This window comes from Gigantopelta aegis, chromosome 4 (assembly GCF_016097555.1).
Source record: "Gigantopelta aegis isolate Gae_Host chromosome 4, Gae_host_genome, whole genome shotgun sequence".
In the NCBI taxonomy this organism is placed as follows: Eukaryota; Metazoa; Mollusca; class Gastropoda; order Neomphalida; family Peltospiridae; genus Gigantopelta; species Gigantopelta aegis.
In genome coordinates, this window is record NC_054702.1 from 73,942,209 (window position 1) to 73,960,867 (window position 18,659).

At 39.7% G+C, this 18,659-nt stretch overlaps 1 protein-coding gene across 3 annotated transcripts in view; it reads right to left on the reverse strand.

Moving 5' to 3' along the window:
- LOC121371078 (gamma-aminobutyric acid type B receptor subunit 1-like) overlaps window positions 1-18,659 on the reverse strand; it is a 99,874-nt gene that overhangs the window by 16,153 nt on the left and 65,062 nt on the right. For 2 of the 3 annotated variants that reach the window (XM_041496710.1, XM_041496708.1), the window contains 3 exons: window positions 15,781-15,891; window positions 7,410-7,532; window positions 6,024-6,173 (listed from right to left, as the gene is read on the reverse strand). In XM_041496710.1, coding sequence (XP_041352644.1) covers window positions 6,024-6,173; window positions 7,410-7,532; window positions 15,781-15,891 — 384 coding nt within the window. The remainder of the gene's footprint in view (window positions 1-6,023; window positions 6,174-7,409; window positions 7,533-15,780; window positions 15,892-18,659) is intronic. The other variant, XM_041496709.1, reaches the window with a different exon arrangement.

Genomic DNA, 18,659 nt, shown 5'->3' on the forward strand with positions numbered 1-18,659 from the left:
CACTTCCTGCACGCAGTTTGCCGCATAACGTTCACCACGACGCCTATACACGCGACATCTTCCATCATGACGTCGGAGCAGAAATCGGGACTCGTCACTGAACCACACCTGTCTCCATCGCAGTTGAGGCCATTGTCGATGAATCTGGCACCACTGCATTCGGAGTCGACGGTGTTATGGTGTTAAGATGACACCTCGAACTGGACGTCTGGCACGAATTCCTACCTCACGTAGGCGGTTCCGTACGGTCTGGTCGGATATCCTGCGCAAACCTGGTATGGCTGCGGCTGTGGAGGTGGCAGTAGTCAATCGTTCCCGAAGGTGGCATACCCGGATGTAGCGGTCATGCCCGGGGGTAGTGACCCGTGGTCGACCGGATCTAGGGAGGTCACGTGTTGATCCATGTTGCTGGTAACGGTCCCACAGTCTGGAGATGGTGCTTGGGGACACATGGAATGCCCTGGCAACGGCCGTTCTGGATTCGCCTGCGTCTAGTCGGCCGATGGCATTGTTTCTCTGTGGTTCACTGAGACGTGGCATGTCCTGGATTGTCAACTGTCGGCCAGATACAGAGGCCAGGCAAGCGAACACCCTGCACTTTTATACTGTCGGTGTTCATGTTGCACGTGCAGACAACGCACGTGCAGTGGTGACATGGTTTGCACGTGGCTGCGTTTTTGCGAATATTCACATTTTGGAACTTTATTGTACAGTAGCTGCGTTTTATCGAATGTAACCGTGGGAATGTGTTTGGGACATGCAATGACCTTATATTCACAAAGCATGAACCGGTAGGAAACATAAAATCGGAGTTATAACCCATTTGTACCCTTTTGCTTTTTTTTTTTTTGAAGAGTATATTTTATGTACTACATTTTTGAATCTGTTTAGTAATAAAATTTTGTGTTGTATCTTATGAATTCGTTATTTATAAATAGCATGACTCTATGACCTATAGGCCAGTTAAGAATTATGTCTCGGTGGGAACGGTATCTCGATGGATTTACTTTACTTGGTATATGTTTTTCCCAATATCCATAGCTAAAGTAGGGTAGTGTGTAAGTGTGCCCCTGCATGTGTCCCTCCAGTCTAAAATGTGTCCCTCTAGTGTAAATATGTGTCCCTGAGTGTGTCCCTCGGCTGGCACAGTGGGATCCTGGGTGGAAAGTTTATAAATCAGATGAGAGAGAAAGTTCATTTACCTTTGATACTTCTGTGTGACAGACAGACACAAATTCAAATGTTAAGATAGCACGAGAAAGTCATAGGAAGTAGGTATATAAATAAAATAGTTTTCAAAACTCGTCATTTGAGGTAGAACCTACAGAGGAGCAACATGTCAGACCAATACAAATTGTATGTACCCGACGAGGATAAGTGGACCCCGTTTCTATAAACTGCAGGCACAAGGCAAACTTCAACCTCACTTCGAAATTCAACATGGTGGGAAAAGCCAGATCATGTACAGTGTGGATCGATGTCTAGAACTCTACGATCCCAGGTGGAAAAAAGAAAAAGAGGAACAGAACAAGCCTCCGGCACCCAAAATCGTCATGGTCTCCCCTACGCAACAGGTGATAGAGCAAGCCAAGGCCGATCGGAAACGGAAACGAGAACAGAGTGGCGTGGAACAGAAACGACGAGAGCAGACTGGGCAAAAACGGCACAAGCATTTCTGAGAAGGCTATAAAAGGGGGCATGGCAATTTCAACATCGCCAGTTCACGTCGAACACTTCAACAGTCACAACGTGAATCAGTGTCACATTTGCGAAAAAAATATGTTTGGACCCACGACCTAATTCGGCACATACGAAATAAACATGGACCGTTGGAATCTGAAAATAAGTCTCCCCAGCAACAGCAGCAGCAGCAGCAGCAGCAACAGCAGTAACAGCAGCAGCAGCAGCAGCAACAACAGCAGCAGCAGCAGCCCCTAAGATTGTTACATCCGTTCACCATGATCGTGTCGGGACCCACCTGGTGTGGAAAGACATTTTTGTTGTACAAACTGCTACGGGATGGTAAAATCCAGCCGCCTCCCCAGCGCATTATTTGGCTCTACAAACGATGGCAACCCCTCTATGATACGATAAAAATGGTTGTTCGAGTGAAATTTGTTCAAGGCATACCCGAGAATTTGGAAAAGGATCGTTATTTGGTTTCGAGAGTCAGAAATCTCATCGTGTTGGACGACCTGATGTCTACAGCTGGAAAAGACCCTCGCATCACCGACCTGTTCACCACAGAAACCTCTCTGTGATTGCCATCAATCAGAACCTATATATCAGCAAGGACCCGACACAGAGAAGAAACTGTCATTACCTGGCACTGTTCAACAACCCCATCGACAAGCAGCAACCTTGGCACAGCAGATGTATCCTGGAAATACTCGTCATTTCATGCAGCGGTTTGAGGAAGCTACCCACAGGCCCTACGGACATCTCTTGGTGGACTTGAAACCGACCACGCCCGAACAATGGCGCCTTTGACCTAATGGTTTAGAGACGGGGCCGTCCGAATGGTATAACAGCGCGAACGTTACGGCGAATGTCTCAGAAGAGTTGCAGCCACCGACGGAGAAAGAGCAAATCATGCAAAGAAACGCATTCAAAAGAAAACTACCAGGCATACCCGCCTACGAAAGTGACGACGAAGAAGAAGATGAGGTGGAACCCTATCTGAAAAAAGTCAAGAGGATGCAGCCTTGCGATACGTGTGGTCTGGTCTTTAAAGACGGAAGCGACTTGCAGCGACACGTGAAAACGTGCGAGGAGGGAAAATGAAAAGGAAGAAGAGATGTTGCCCGACCTGGAAAACGAAGGCATTCGTCTCATGGTGGAACGTGAATTCCACATCTGTCATGACTATATCGAAAGCAAGAGAAAACGCTACGAAGAAAAAAACATATCCCAAGATGCCATCGAAAGAAACATGAAGACTTTACAATGGAAGTTATTTAAAGACACGTACTCTCGCTTTCTGACCTATATGCATTACTTTGACAAAGGCCCAAACACGAGGTAACTTCTACAGTCTGTGAATCCTAACCGAGATGTCAGATCACAGATTCGTTCTAAATTAAATCAGTATCGTTCCTGGATCGGCGAATATTTGGACGAAGTAGACGACGACGATACCGAGTATGATGATACTGATGATGAGGCCGAAGATGAAGTGAAATGAACACTAATATTATTCACATGTCGCCTTTAAGGCCTCTCGGTGTAACCCAATGTGTGCCTAGTTTATATATGTTGCATTTGTTTTTTGTGTTTTTTACTCTATGACTAGATTTGTGACTGGATATTTCTACCGCTACTTTATAGTAGTAAGAGTTGTGTGTACAGGACAGCACATACCAGACATAATACACTGGTTGTCTATAAAGGCTTGTAGTCTAGGGAAATACCTGTGTTTAAAATGCAGTTAAAAGATCATAGGTTAGGTTGGAGCGTTGAGTTGCAGCCACGCGTTCTTTCTTCAAAGCAATGGGCTGGGAGTGTTTCACACACACACACACACACACACACACACACACACACACACACACACACACACACACACACACACGTTAATACGCGTGACTGTTAGAAATTCAATACCGCAATTTTTTATTCACATTCAGTCGGGCCTACTTACTATATTCGTGAAATTTTGTTTTGTATACCTAACAAATAGAGAATAAACAACTATAGATTTATATAAGAAGGAAAAAACTATAAAAAAACAAAAATACAATTGCAATACTGAGAGGCGAACTCGGTTCGCCCGTGCCGTACGCTTACGCTCTATCCATTAAACCACAAGACATATGCAAAAATAATTCTAATTTAATTTACATAACGAAACGATACGGTAGGGTAATTCCTTGTTTGGAGGTAAATAGCTTCATATTATGTAGATGAACAAGGACAGTGTTTTCGCTTGTCATAATGATTATACGCAAATTAATTGTCTTGTGGCTGGCTCCATTGTTTACGTCACGAGAAATGGTGAGCGGTGAAATGGTGAACGGTGGTCTTTAACAATAAAACATATTTAATTAGTTAAAGCTGTGTACCTGTATTCCGGCACCTGTTATTTCATGGTCTTTACTAAAGAACGCCACTTATTTGTAAAAGTATTGTCCACTGTCGTTAGCGTGTGTATGTTAACATCTCGATAGGTGACAATGATGTCATTATCCACCCAGGGGAGGAGCGCTTTCCCGCGTTCATTGTGGTTCCTCTGGAGCGTTACGATAAATCTAGTGTTAAGCAGTCAGTCGCATTTACTTAAAGTGCCTTTATCCAATGACGGTTTAGTCACCCCTTCCGTGGATACTGTCCACCATCAAAGGCCGGGACCCGATGCCGAGTCTGTACCCACGACGAGGAGCAGGACATATGATCTGGTGTTGTTATCTTTTTTAAATGTGTTCTTTTCGTCACGGTAATTAAGTTGCCATATGGGAATGTTAACGGTACTTGATTGCTCGCATCATAGTATGACGATTATAAATTCATTGCTAACAATCATTCATTACTTTGAACACAGCTGCTAACAGTCAATCGTTACTTTGGACAGCTATGGACACCTCTGAAAAGTAAGTTTTACATTTACTTCTTTTTACGTAAATAAATATTAAAATTGCATTCAGTTATATATTGCAACGATTTTAAAATCAGTACAACTCTTAAGAAATCTCAGTCGCCTTAAAGCTAATAATGAACAATGCTCGTTTTTTTTTTTTTTTTTTTTTTTTTATACGTATCTCCAATATTTTCAGCGACGTGTTTATCTACACGCCCTCCACCATCGCCATCGTCGCCCCCGGCAGCCCTGTCGCCACCACGAGCGCCACCGTCGCCAACCCAACATTAAGGTCTATTTTGAAGACCCCCTATATGTAAGTATTTACTGAAAACACACTATACCCTACTGTGCTTTATTGTATTACGTTATTTTGTTTTGGATGTTGCTTTTGATATTAATGTTCAAGTGCGTTCAATCTGGCATTAAGGAGGTGGAGTGATTGCGTGTATGTTCTCTCTCTTATACAAAGACTAGACATACTGATTAAATGACATTAAACTGGGAATTTTTACGTGTTAAATATCTTAAGCTCTTAAAAAACAAAATCAACATTTAATGGGGTTTTTTTCTTTTTCAGGGACAGACAGGAACAAAAACGAGTTCTTGCAATGATCATTAGGTCGTTGCAAGAGTTTCATGATACACTTTAAATACAAAAATTAAATAAAACTGTGTTATGATGTTTGGCCAATAATAACCTGGGTATAGCAATTCGACCGTCGGCTGATTAGGAAAGTAGAGTCTGTTAACTGTTTCATTCTCTCCAGTATACAGAAATTATTTTGTAGCTGTGTCGAGTGCGACAAAAGCATTCCTGTGATATGCGAAAAATGGTGTTCAGTCTCCAAATAACGTACGTTTTTCGCTGGTAAAACTTTTATTTATATCAAAATGTGTTTCGTATATTTAGTGACACATTTCCATAATAAACGCATCACCTTTGCATCGTTAAATACAACTTTGTTATCTCATATATAATTATGTAAAGACATTTTATTTTTCTACCACCAATTCTTACTCACCCCCCCCCCCCCCCCCCCACACACCCCCCGTATTATAAAATACAATACATACTTACTTTTTTCTATCGCAATCCAATACAGTTGTCTAACAGCTGCAATGTTTGTGGTTCAGCTCAGAATGCTGCTACTTTTTATACACTCCGTGGTCTGGTCTAAGTAGGTCAGTATGTCTGATCAGTAGGTCAGTAGGTCTCGAGAAAGTAGGTCACGAGAAAGTACGTCAGTAGGTCATGTCTCCATACAGGCCCCCCTATTACTCACCAATATTTATTTTTGTGCAAAGTAAAACTGGCAACAACATTTTGTCTCATCAGTGATATATTTTAGATGAAATTAACATAGTTGCCAAGATTCTATATGAAAATTTTCTGTTTTTACATTTGCTAACAGACAGAAGTCTGCAGCTGTCTGAGGTCAGTTTTTACCTTTCTGGTTGTGAAAGCCAGGAAGACGCCAAGCAACAGAATGATGGCTTGGAAGCCGTAAACAATGAAGTTGAAGTATTCATCATAGACAGATGTGCAATGCCATATTGCTGGAACCAGGACAATATCCTTGATTGGATAGTAGACTTTCTGGAATGACATACAGGAAAAATTATATACATGCAGAACAAGATGACTGTATCTTATACACAGGCTTAACCACCTGTGACCATAGTACTCGGATGCCTATCCCAATCAGTGTTTCATGTCATACTCCCTTCCATCAATGTACATCATTAACAGTAAACTATGTTATGTGTATAGTTATAAAAATGTGTCCTTTTGATACAAGTTCACTTGAGCAGAAACATATGTATTAATAGCAATGAACAGACAAACTTAGCAGAAATATATGGCATAAAAGTGGTTTTGATTTAGATTTGTAGTTTGTAGATATATTTTAAACCTGGTTTAGTGCTTTGCATTCTGGCAATAAATGGCATGCTTGAAATTAGCCAAATGGCACCTATAATGTGTTTGTAATAGTTTGCAGTGGCAGATTTTGTTCAAATAAACAAGTAAATAACATTTACATAGTTCATTTCAATACAAGGTTTTTGTGCTTCTTTTTTATTTAAAAAAAAAAAAATTGGGGTGGGGGGGGGTGGGGGTGGGGTGGTTAATGGTGACACACGCATTACAGTCACATATAATTTTCCTATTAAACTTTAAAAACTGTTTTATATTCATTAATGGAAGATTTAATTCACTGTCCCCTTTGGAAATGTGGATTTTTGATCAGAACCTCAACAGAGCCAGTCACTGTGCACAAACCATGAAACTGCCTTTGGGGTGTTTTGGTGAGTTTGTAAGACTGTTGTCGCTAATGTAAAAATCTAAAAGTTCTGAAATAATTTAAAACTATAAATGAAAAGGTTTAACAAACCACATTTAAATGCAAACTGACTTTGTTTTTATAGTTTGATTGTTGTGGACACTGCTAGGGATATTCACTAGGGATTCTTTTATCCATACTAGCTCCCGCCGATAATAAAGGGGTTAGTGTTATCCATACACGTATGTAACTTGTTAGTCATTTTTTAAGAAATGTTTTTATTTATATGAATATATGTTATTTAAAAATATTGTAAACAAAAATGGGGTGGTGGTGGTGGGTAATATATGGAAGGTAGTTTGGGCTAAAATCTTAAGATATTTCAAGGTGTTTTCATATGGCTTTTAATATTAGTCACTTTAGAGTTACATACCAGTTCATCATATGCCATTTAACACTAACGAGTATAGTCGTACTGGGTGGGTTTTTAAATGAGTAATGATATTCCTCATGACGAAAAATCAACTGAAAATTAACAAATCATGACTTACCCAATCATACATTATTATTTGCTCCGGGTAACTAGGAGAAAGGATTGACCACAAAACCATGATGCTCACATTAACGCCAGTAATGATACCAATTTTTATAAACAAGTCGATGTCGTTAGGTGGCTGCATGAATAAAATACAGTGAACAAGTATTTGGAAGTCAACTTATAATGAATGCACATTACCAAAGCTCAACTAATTATGTGTACTATTATTATTATTATTATTATCTTTATTATCCTCTGGATGAGTATATGTAGTAACAGAGGATGGGTGTGTGATGTGACTGCGTTTATAATCATTAAATTCATGTCACTGTCTCCATAGGTCCATTATTAAAAAATATTCAGAGTTCTTTAAAAAGTAATAGGGCTTTGATATCTTACACCCATAATTATATCGATATTTTCAACCTATAGTGAACATTTGAGGTCAAAATATTATATACTGTTAAAAATAAGTAGGGGATATTCAATTTCAAATATCAATAATTATAGAATCAAATAAGATATAAAACACAAAATAAGTGTACAATGTGCTCTAATGTTCCCACTCAAACAGCATGAACAAAACCCCGCAACGATTGTTTTGAACGCGAAGTACGTGATGTGACGTTGTACGTGCGAAGGTTGTGATTTGAAATCGAACACTTGGTTTGTGTGTACGTTGTGTGCACACTGTGGCAATATTCCTTCTTTTTTACTACTGGAACAGTAAATCATAACATTGCTATCACATTCTTTACAACATTGTGTAACGTTTTAACAATGCGATGTCTCCAAAGCCAGGAACATCTCAGGGCTGTAGGCGTGCTCCAAGTTGGCACAATGAGTCAATAGCCGATTGTGTGTTCGATATCGACACACCAGAAATGTGGATTGTCCCCGAGCAGGAAGAACAAGAGACACAACTCCAAATGAAGACCGATTCATTAGGACTTAAACGTTGAGGAATCGATGTCAATCAGCCAATCAAATCGCAAAAGAACTCTGTGTAACATCCATGCATGTCGACTTGACGTTACCCCACATATAACTGAATGAATGAATGAAAAAATGAATGAATGTTTAACGACACCCCAGCACGAAAAATACATCGGCTATTGGGTGTCAAACTATCCACATTTGACTGAGGCACTGGGCTCGGGTAACGTTTTCAAAAGAGTTCAAATAACCACTAGACTTCCAGGATCGACGACAGCGAGTTTGACGACGTCGAAATGAATGCTACGTCAACGTCTGTCCTCATGACTAATTTGGAGGAGTGTCCGTTATGGTGTGGGGTGGAATCACCATGACTGTCAGAACCCAGCTGCATATTGTTCATGGAAGGGTTTCTGAACAGAACTACCGTGACAAACATCCTTGCACCAGTGGTTGTGCCCTGTGCACATCAGGCTGGACGTCATTTTATTTTTTCAGGACGACAACGCCCATGCTCACCGAAGTTTACTGCCGTGTGCAGCAAAAGAACATGACCACACTATCATGGACAGCCCTAAGCCCAGACATTTCACCCATTGAGCTCATGTGGGACATCATCAGGCGATGTCTCTGAGAACACCAATGTCAGACAACCAACTTGGCTGAATTAGGCGCCACTCTCCAACAGGAATGAGACAGGATCCCCCAAAATGTTATTGGACGTTTAATAAGGAGCATGCCATGTCCGATTCATGCATGCTTGGCGAATTTTGGTTTTTGTTACCCGTTACTAGTGCAAATATTGAAAACATCAAATTCAGAAGCACCACCCCTGTTGGCTATCTGTTTCTCCTCCGGACCTACACCACTATCCTGGCTATTATCTGTAATATCAGTCCTTTGTCACATGAGTGCTTGTGTTTTACTATTAATTCATATTGGAATAAAACTACGTCTCTGTTATATTGTGTTATATTTTAATATCCCCTACTTATGTTTTATTGATGATTATTTCATTGTTTGTATTTTTCATTATGTCTTTATTACTAAATATATTTTGAAATTTTTTGTTGTGTTATAACAGACGGCGTTTGAATGCATATCGTTGAAATGTGGGTAACCTACGCCATTTCCTAATCCAAATCAATAGCGTGTATGCCCAACCCGGGCTGCAGTAGCTGATCTAACTCTCCTTACCACTGACCCAAGTAAGTTGTTATTGGTCCTTTGTGTGATGTTCCCCTGCACGTGCTGTAACCTCACCGTGGTGCAGGTGTGTAACATTCTCTTTGAGACTGGCCAATACAGCACAACTTCCCTTTTAGGGCACCTTGTTGGCCGTGAGGTGCATCCCGTAATGTTGAATGATGGGATCCTGGTGGTTGATTGGGGGATATCTGCGGATGTTTTCTGGCAACACACCACTTAGGCCTGAAGTTCAGCCAGACGGGTGGTCAAGGAGGCCGGACCTGATCAATCGGCTGGTCGTGCGAAGTTCGAGAGAACACAACCTTTGTTTTGTTTATAGTAGCCAAGAACAAACATTGTTTTAGTTACCTTTGTATTTGTTGCTCTTACGGCAGAGGCTGGGGTCAATCAGGTGCTTGATTATTTAATTGCTTGAGTATATCAACCATGTATCCCTGGTATGGGTGTCTGGTGGATCGCAGTTGGTTGAATGCAGCACAGACAGTCATTCACAGTGCTTGTTGAAATCAACCAGTTTTGGCAATATCCATATCATTGTAATGCCACATTCCTCCCTAAACACATCAAAGGGGGTGATCCGGTCTCGTGTCTTGGAAAGTGTAAGTGATGACGACATTTGAGAAAATATCTCATCACAGGGTGTTTCTGCTGTCCAGAGGATTAAAGTTTGTAGAAATAATGAATTAGTTCCTATGAATACCTAAATCTTTTCTTTTGGAAAGCCAATCATTCTGCAGTTGATTGAGGCTGGGTATTTAAATATACCTGTTGAGGCTTCCATACGAAATCCCTTGCGTTGTTTTAAGTGTTAGCAGTATGGTCATAGAGAAAACACTTGTCTTAATAAACTGACTTGTGCTCGTTGTGGTCAGGCTGATCATGAGAGCGAGTCATGCAATAATGACATCAGTTGCATCAATTGCAAGGGAAGTCTTCGCGATAGTGTGCATGGTGGAAGCTGGGAAAAAAGGTTCAACAGGTAAAAGTTGAAAAACACTTGTGTTTTCCTGGAGCCAAAAACCTGGTGGAGGCTGCAGCACCTGTCACTACAGGTCAGTCATATGCTGCTGCTGTTAAGGTTTCCACCAGAAGCGTGTCAGTCAACACAAATTTAACATGGTGTTATGATGAAAGTAAATATAAAAAGCTTTCAGATATTGAAAAGGCTGGAAAAACAGACAGCGAAACAAGTTCAGCGACAAAATGAAGCTGTTAAGAAAATGAAAGATGTAGTTGAAAAACAGAAAGAACTTAAGTCAGTTCAAGTGTCTTTGCATTCTGAGAATCCATCAAGTAGGTTGAGCACTAGAATGCCCTCAGACAGGAAAATACACTAGTCGTAGTAAGCATAGTTCTTCGGGATGGATGAAGACAATTGAGCAGCAATCCGTCCCAATACATAACAATTTGAACCTTTGTTGATGTTTGTGATGGCATGGATTATTCATCTAAGGATCATTCTCAGTCACAAAAGCCATCACAACCTAGGGCAAAGTAAAAGGTCAAAATAAACCCCATACTGAAAATAGGGCATCTGTGGGTGTTTCCATTCTTGTTCTTGAAAACATCCCTCAGAGTATTGTCACATTAAATACTAATTTACAAGCTGTTGCTGTAAAAGTCACACTCATAAGTGTCTTACTTTATGTTCAGTTTACTTGCCACCTCGTAATCATTTTAATTTGAATCCTAGGGATCTTCTTGACCAGCTCCCTACTCCCAATATTATTGTGGGTGATTTTAATTGTCACCACACTTTGTGGTGATGGGAGGATGTTAATATTAGAGGAAAACAGTTGGAAGACTTAATTCTCAAAAATTATATACTTTTAATGATAAAAGTCACACTTATTTTCATTATACAAGTGGATCTTTCACTTCTATAGACTTAACCCTGTGTAGTTCTTAATTTGTTGGTGATCACTCCTAGAAAGTTGGTTGTAGTGACCACTTTCCCATTATTTTGGACAATGATGGACCTCCATCGCTTGAAACAAATTGCCATTACTGATGCTGATGATTCTATGTCTTTGTTCACTTCCATCTTGAAGGATATTGCAGATGAAACTATTCCTAAGCCTTCGGCAGTGTCAAAGTCTTTCAATAAACCATGGTTTAATGATATGTGCAAGGATGCATTCAATGAGTGAAAAAGGTTGCTCGAGAGGTTCAAACGTGAACCTACTGGGGATAACATGGATGCATTTCGTATTGCTAGGGCTAAGTCTCGCAGAGAGATTAGACAAGAGTAAGAAAACATCTTGGAGAAATGTTGTCTCCAAGTTGAATTTACAAACATCGGTGATATCTGTCTGGAATAGGATCTGTATAATCAAAGGTAAAGACTCCAGTAATACAGTTCAACATTTGTTTGTCAATGACACAGATGTCACGTCTCATCGTGACATAGTAAATACATTGGCAGGCAACTTTTCTCATAATTCATCTTCTGCTTTCAGTACAGATGCATTTACATCTGTCAGAACTAAAGACAAAAAGCAGTCCATTAATTTTCATCTGAAAATGCTGAAGTATACAACAACGTTTCTCTCTGGAGGAATTGCAAGATGCTCTTCGTAGAGCCCATGATACTTCAGAAGGACCAGTTATTAAAACATTTACCTGAATCATCTTTGATGGTTCTTTTGAATATGTTTAATGACATCTTGATTTCTGGTGACTTTCCTTCTGATTGGAGGAAAGCAATTACTATTCCTATTCTCAAGCCTGGTAAGGATCCAACTAATCCTACTAGTTATGACCCTGTCGTTTTGACAAGCATGGACCAAATGATCAATCATAGACTCATAGGTATTTTGATTCCAAGATCTAGACGTAGCACGGTTGATCATCTTGTTAGATTTGAAACATTTTGTAGGGAAGCTTTCATCCATAATCAACACTGGGAGTTTTATTTGGAGAAAGCTTATGATACCACGTGGAAGTATGGGGTTTTAAAAGACCTCCATGGCATGGGCCTTAGATGTCGACTTCCAGTGTTTATTTCTCAAGTTTTAAAAGATTTTTTTTTTATAGTTCGGGTGGGATCGACTTTGTCCAACATTCAGTCACATGAGATGGGTGTGCCTCAAGGTAGTATCCTGTCTGTAACTTTATGTTCTGTGAAAATTAACAGCAACACCAAGTGTTTAACACCTGGTGTGGATTGCTCGTTATATGTCGATGATTTACAGATTTGCTACATATCATCCAATGTGAGTATCATTGAACGTAAGTTGCAGCTTTGTTTGAATAAACTTCCATCATTGGGCAACTGACAATGGCTTTAGATTCTGAAAGGCAAAAACAGTTTGTATGCATATTTGCCACTTAGATCCACAGTTCTTTTTGGACAAAAATCCAATTCCAGTTGTGGAGGAGACCAAATTTCTGGGGGTTATATTTGACAGGACACTATCCTTTTTGCTCTACCTTAAATATGTTAAAAAAGAATTGCTTAAAAACTCAATATTTTAAAAGTTATTGGTAATACAGAATGGGGAGCAGACCTACAGGTTATGCTCCTCTATGTAGATCTCTTGTGAGCTCAAAAGGTGATTATGGATGCATTGTGTATGGATTGGCACGCAAGTCTTACTTGCAGATGCTAGATCTTATACAGAAACAGGAATTTAGGCTTTGTCTTAGTGCATTTAGAACATCTCCTGTGGAGAGCTTGTATGTTGATGCACACGAACCTTGTTTGGGTGCTAGACATGCAAAGCTTTCTCTGCAGTATGCTACCAAGATTAAATCATTACTGAAACATGCTAGTTGTACATTTGATGTTTGCATTCAGCATCTTTTGTCGCTTTCCAACATTGATTTAACTGACACTTTGGAAACTCCTTCATATTTTCCTTTACCATCTTGGTGTATTAAACCACCTAAAATTGTGTTTGATCTTGCGTATCTGAAAAAAAGATCGTACAGATGCTGTGTGCAAGCAATTTTTCATGGAAATTCAAGACAAACACCGTGATTACATTCCTGTTCATGCAGACGGATCACGGGGTAGGAATTCTGTGGCTTGTGCTACAGTTTTTTCATCAGACACAATACTTTCCATGAGACTGCCTGACTCTGCATCAATCTTTAGTGCTGAAGTTTGGGCAGTCATTAAAGCCTTATAAGAAATCAAGGATTCGATTGCATTCAAATTTGTTATTTTTACAGACTCACTTTCGTGTTTCCAAGCTTTACGCAATATAAAGCTGGACCATCTCTTAATTGGGACCATCCCTTAATTGGGATGGTGATACGAAAGTGTGTCTTTTTATACAGTAGAAATAAAGATATCGTATTCCGTTGGGTGCCCAGCCATATTGACATCAGGGGTAATGATTTGGATTTGCCTTATGCCAAGGTTGATGTGCCTTATACCGATTTTAAACATAGTATCAACCAATTTATCTTTTCGTCTTAGCAACATGATTGGGAAGGTGCGGTTGTGAAGAAGCTTCATGCTATCAAGCCAGTCTTGGGAGTGGCAGTCCTTCTATAGGCAGTGCAGAAAGGATGAAATATTGTTATGTCGTGCTCGCATCGGTCATACATAATTGACTCATTCATTTATCTTGAAGAAAGATCCTCGACCTCAGTGTGAGCACTGCCAGTGTACTTTGACGATACGACGCCACAATTTGGTGGAGTGCCACCATCTCACAGAAACTAGAAAAGATATATTTTAGCGATGTTGTTTAGGATGTTGACACGCTTCTTGACCCTCCTGTCCAGGTCATCTCACAAATGTTCTATCAGGTTCAAATCTGGACTGTAGGGTGGCCAATTTCAACACTGGGACATTGTTTTGGTTGAGGAAGTTAAGACAACCCCTAAGAAACCTGTGGTCTCGCATTATCATGCTGCATCATGTGGTTACATGCATGGATAAGCAGAAGAACGTGAGGCCTGATGACTTGACCCCCATATCTTACTGTTGTACGATTGCCCTAGATGACCACAAGAGGTGTTTTCACGCCATGAGAAATCCGCCCAAACGATAACGGACCCTCCCCCAAATCGGTCGTTTTCGCATCTGAATATCGCCTCGACGTTGAGAGACATATTGTCGTCCATCTAATCTGTAAAGTGAGAACCGATACTCGTCAGTGAATAACATTGGGTCAAGAGAAATCAATTCCGTCCATGTGCACGCAGCCATCGACGTTGACGTCGTTTGGGTGTAGGTTGTGGACCAACGTAGGGACGTCATGGCTTTAAGTTAAACTCCCGCAACCGATTCATAGACACATTGGATGACCATGAGTGCCTACAACCTCACTCGCCATCTCCGTAGCCATCTGAAATTAGTTACGGATGTGTGTGAGACGTATGCCTCTATCTTGACGGGGTAAAAAAAACGTGCGTATTTCCGCTCCTGTGATAGTCAGCTAATCTTCATGTGGCTCTGAGAAGCCCAACTAAACGAGTTACCATTGAGTCATGTTCCCCAAATTGCTGTGCGACGCGACGTTACGATTGCCCCTACAGAATTTGAGCAATAGCCCTACCCCAATAAACTTGTAACATTCCATGCAATTTCTTTTCCAATCGTGTTGAAATGAAATGTTGTGCACTCGATGTGTGTGTGTGTGTATATATGTATATATATATATATATATATATATATATATATATATATATATATATATATATATATATATATATATGTATATGTATGTGTGTATGTGTGTGTGTGTGTGTGCGTGTGCGTGTGCGTACATGCGTGTGTTATGTTGTTTTTTAGTTTCACACACACACCAGTATATATAACGCCACCAACTCAACATATCTACATTAATTACAGCATTTAAACTGGAGGAACAATTACATTAAGCATTTTACACACAATAGAATATGTATTTTTATAATTAATAATCAGACTGCTAGAGCCAAACCGATTACCTGAGATTGACAGATAAGCATGCTAACTGTGCACAAAGGCAGTCATACATAGCATGTCATTTACACCTTTACAGTAAAACATGTTCCTGCCTAAAGACGTTTACGGAGTGATAGATTTTACTATAAAATTCAGTGGCTATAAGCATAGAAAGTTTTTTTGTTTTTTTTGGTGTTAGTAATTCTGGTCTAATAACTGAAGTCTCGTTTTCACCTAACTTTTTAATAATATTATAATGCTGATATTATAAGAAGAAGCATACAAAATTACTAAATGCACTATTTTAATGTGTCAGTATTAAAAACCTCCCTAGTATTGGAGGTTTATATATTACCCGCTTTTGTAACTGATAAATATTCGTGAAGATGATGTATACACGCCATGTCTTTGTGAATAGTGCACCAAATACTAGAGAGAAAGCTGTGACCAGAACAAATCCTCTGATCTACAAAATAACAACAGAAAAGAACTTTTAGGATATCGGAAAAATGTACCAAGAATATACAATATTACTCAAAGATATATAGATACGTATAGGCCCCAAGAATATGGTTAAGACAACTGTGTAATGTAATGGCGATTCGGTGCCAAAGAGTATGAGACAATGTATGAGGGCAAAACGGATTTAATTGTCGCCTCCGTCAGTGCGAGATCGACCGCATATTAGCTTGTAGGCCCCATGAATATAGTCGGTTAAAGAGCATTATTTTGGTAAGAATGCCTCGATAACCCAATCTGATTCAAATCAGCTTCACCGGTTAATAACTATTACCTGTGGACCTGGCAGCGTCCAGTTGGCCTTTCATTCGACCAGTCAAGATCTTACTTGCAGAATCATGCCAGATTACTTGCAGAATCATGCAGAATCATGCAAGTGATTTGAACACTAATTGAAAACATTCGGAATTATGCCGAAATTATATGCTTCGGGTGAGTTATGAATTCTGATGGAAACTACTTTTAATATAAAATGTTAATGTTAGACTTTCGTTTCCAGACAGAAAAAAACATCTTGATAGTATAGCCATAAAATCTATTTAAACTAGTATCTAATCCAAAGTTTATTATTGCACCTCTTCCCCAACACATACACATTGTGTGTGTGTGTGTGTGTGTGTGTGTGTGTGTGTGTGTGTGTGTGTGTGTGAAATAGACCATCGTGTTCGCCTATTTCTTTAACGACAATCTATACTAATTAAAATAATTTAAGGATCAGACAATGTTTTCAGCACTATTTTCTGAATTTCCATTATGTTAGTTAAATCGTAATGTTACACCTGATAGTGTTCCATAATAAAGAAAATGGGTCTAAGAAACCCCCAAGATGGATTCAAATACATTGTCATTGACATTGTCGACTAGTTTTAATGGAGAAAACATGCTTGCAATTGCACCCAAACCAGGGCCAACGCGAAAGGTCTGATGAGTGTGTATTAGTGGCTTTTTTCACGCGTAGTTTCTCTATAATTGGAGCTTGGATTCGTCTATGGTACGTATTCCAAATTCGACAATGGTGCGACGTCAACTGACTATTGAATATCGGGGAAGGGTTCGTGCTTGAGATCAGGATGACAATACACAAATAAATGTTGCTTCGAGACTTGATATCAATGAGAGCGTCGTTGGTCGACTTTGGCAAGGGTATCAAGCAACGAATTCTGTTTTAAATCGTCCACGTTCGGGAAGACCCTGAATCACTACAAATAGAGAGGACTGCTACGTTACCTATATGGCTTTATGTAAACGCAATCACCTGAGAGCCTATAATTTGCGCTTCTGCCACCAGCTTTTTCGACTACCACTCACACCACGTCACAGAACGACCAGACGTGATTGGTGTACTCATCATCTGCGGTGGCAACGTGTTCAGTGGGGTCGAGTGCTATTAACAGATGAATCCAGGTTTATTCTTCAGTTCAACGACGGTCGAGTTCACGTCTATAGACGTCAATGTGATCGCTTCGCTGACGTCAACATCAGACAACATCTGAACAAGATTATCTGGCCGTTGGTGATCTCAGGCCTACAGCAGATGGAGGGCGGGGCAGTTCTGCTGGACGACAATGCCAGACCACGCCGCTTAGGGTGGTGACAGACTTTCTCGGGCAACAAGGTGTCGCCAGAATGGATTGGCCGGCACATTCGCCTGTCATGGCTCCAACAGAGAAGACTGGGATGGTTGGGATCGCGAGTTCGGCATCACCACGCTCCTTCCGCCAACCTGCAAGATCTGGGTCAACTTCTTGTGGTTATTACTTTTTGACCCTTAAATTCTTTTGATTAGCATAATTTAATTGGAGCGGCTATACGAACCACGGCCGTAACTGAGGACTGAGTATATAAAGATAATAAATTGAGAACTCGAGATTAGTCGAGAGCTTAAATTAAAAATGATGACGATTATTATTTAATACAGTGTTAAAATAACTATAATTATATTAAACACCAGTAATTTAAAATGCACTAAGGCCTCAAACTTTCTTTTCATACACTCTAAAAAAAACCACCCATAAAATAAATATGTCGTAATATTTAGGACACACATTTTTTTCTCTTACATTTAAAGATCTCGAACTTCAACATATTTCAAGATATTATCTCAAGATCTTGACTTATTATGTCAAGCTCTGGACCTGTTACTATGACTATATGCCACTTAAGGTACGCATGCAATGACGAGACAATATAATTTGAGAGCTCAAGACAGAGATTCAGCGGTCAACATGATATGCCAAAATCTCAAGGCCCACTTTTCATTAATGTGTTCTGCGACCGGAAATGTGCATTTTCATATCTACGTGTTAGTAATTTGAGGTCACCAAAATACTTTTAAACGACAACTAAACACTGATCGACCTTTTTTTCTATGCACGCTAAATGCACACTAGACTTATCTTAAACTCAACTTATTATCTGAAATGATCAACTTATTATCTTGAGTTGTCAACTTATTATTTCAAAATCTCGACTTATTATCATCAGTGGTTGACTTATTATCTTGTTGCACATTACATATTATCTCAAGTGCTTAACGTATTATTTATATCAATGCTCGACTTATTATCTCAACTGCTCAATTTATTAACTTCAGTGCTTGACTTATTATCTGAAGCACTTGACTTATTTCGATTGCGACTTATTATCTAAAACTCTCAACTTATAATATTGAGTGATCGACTTACTTTCTCGTGTCTTCGACTTATTATCTCTAGG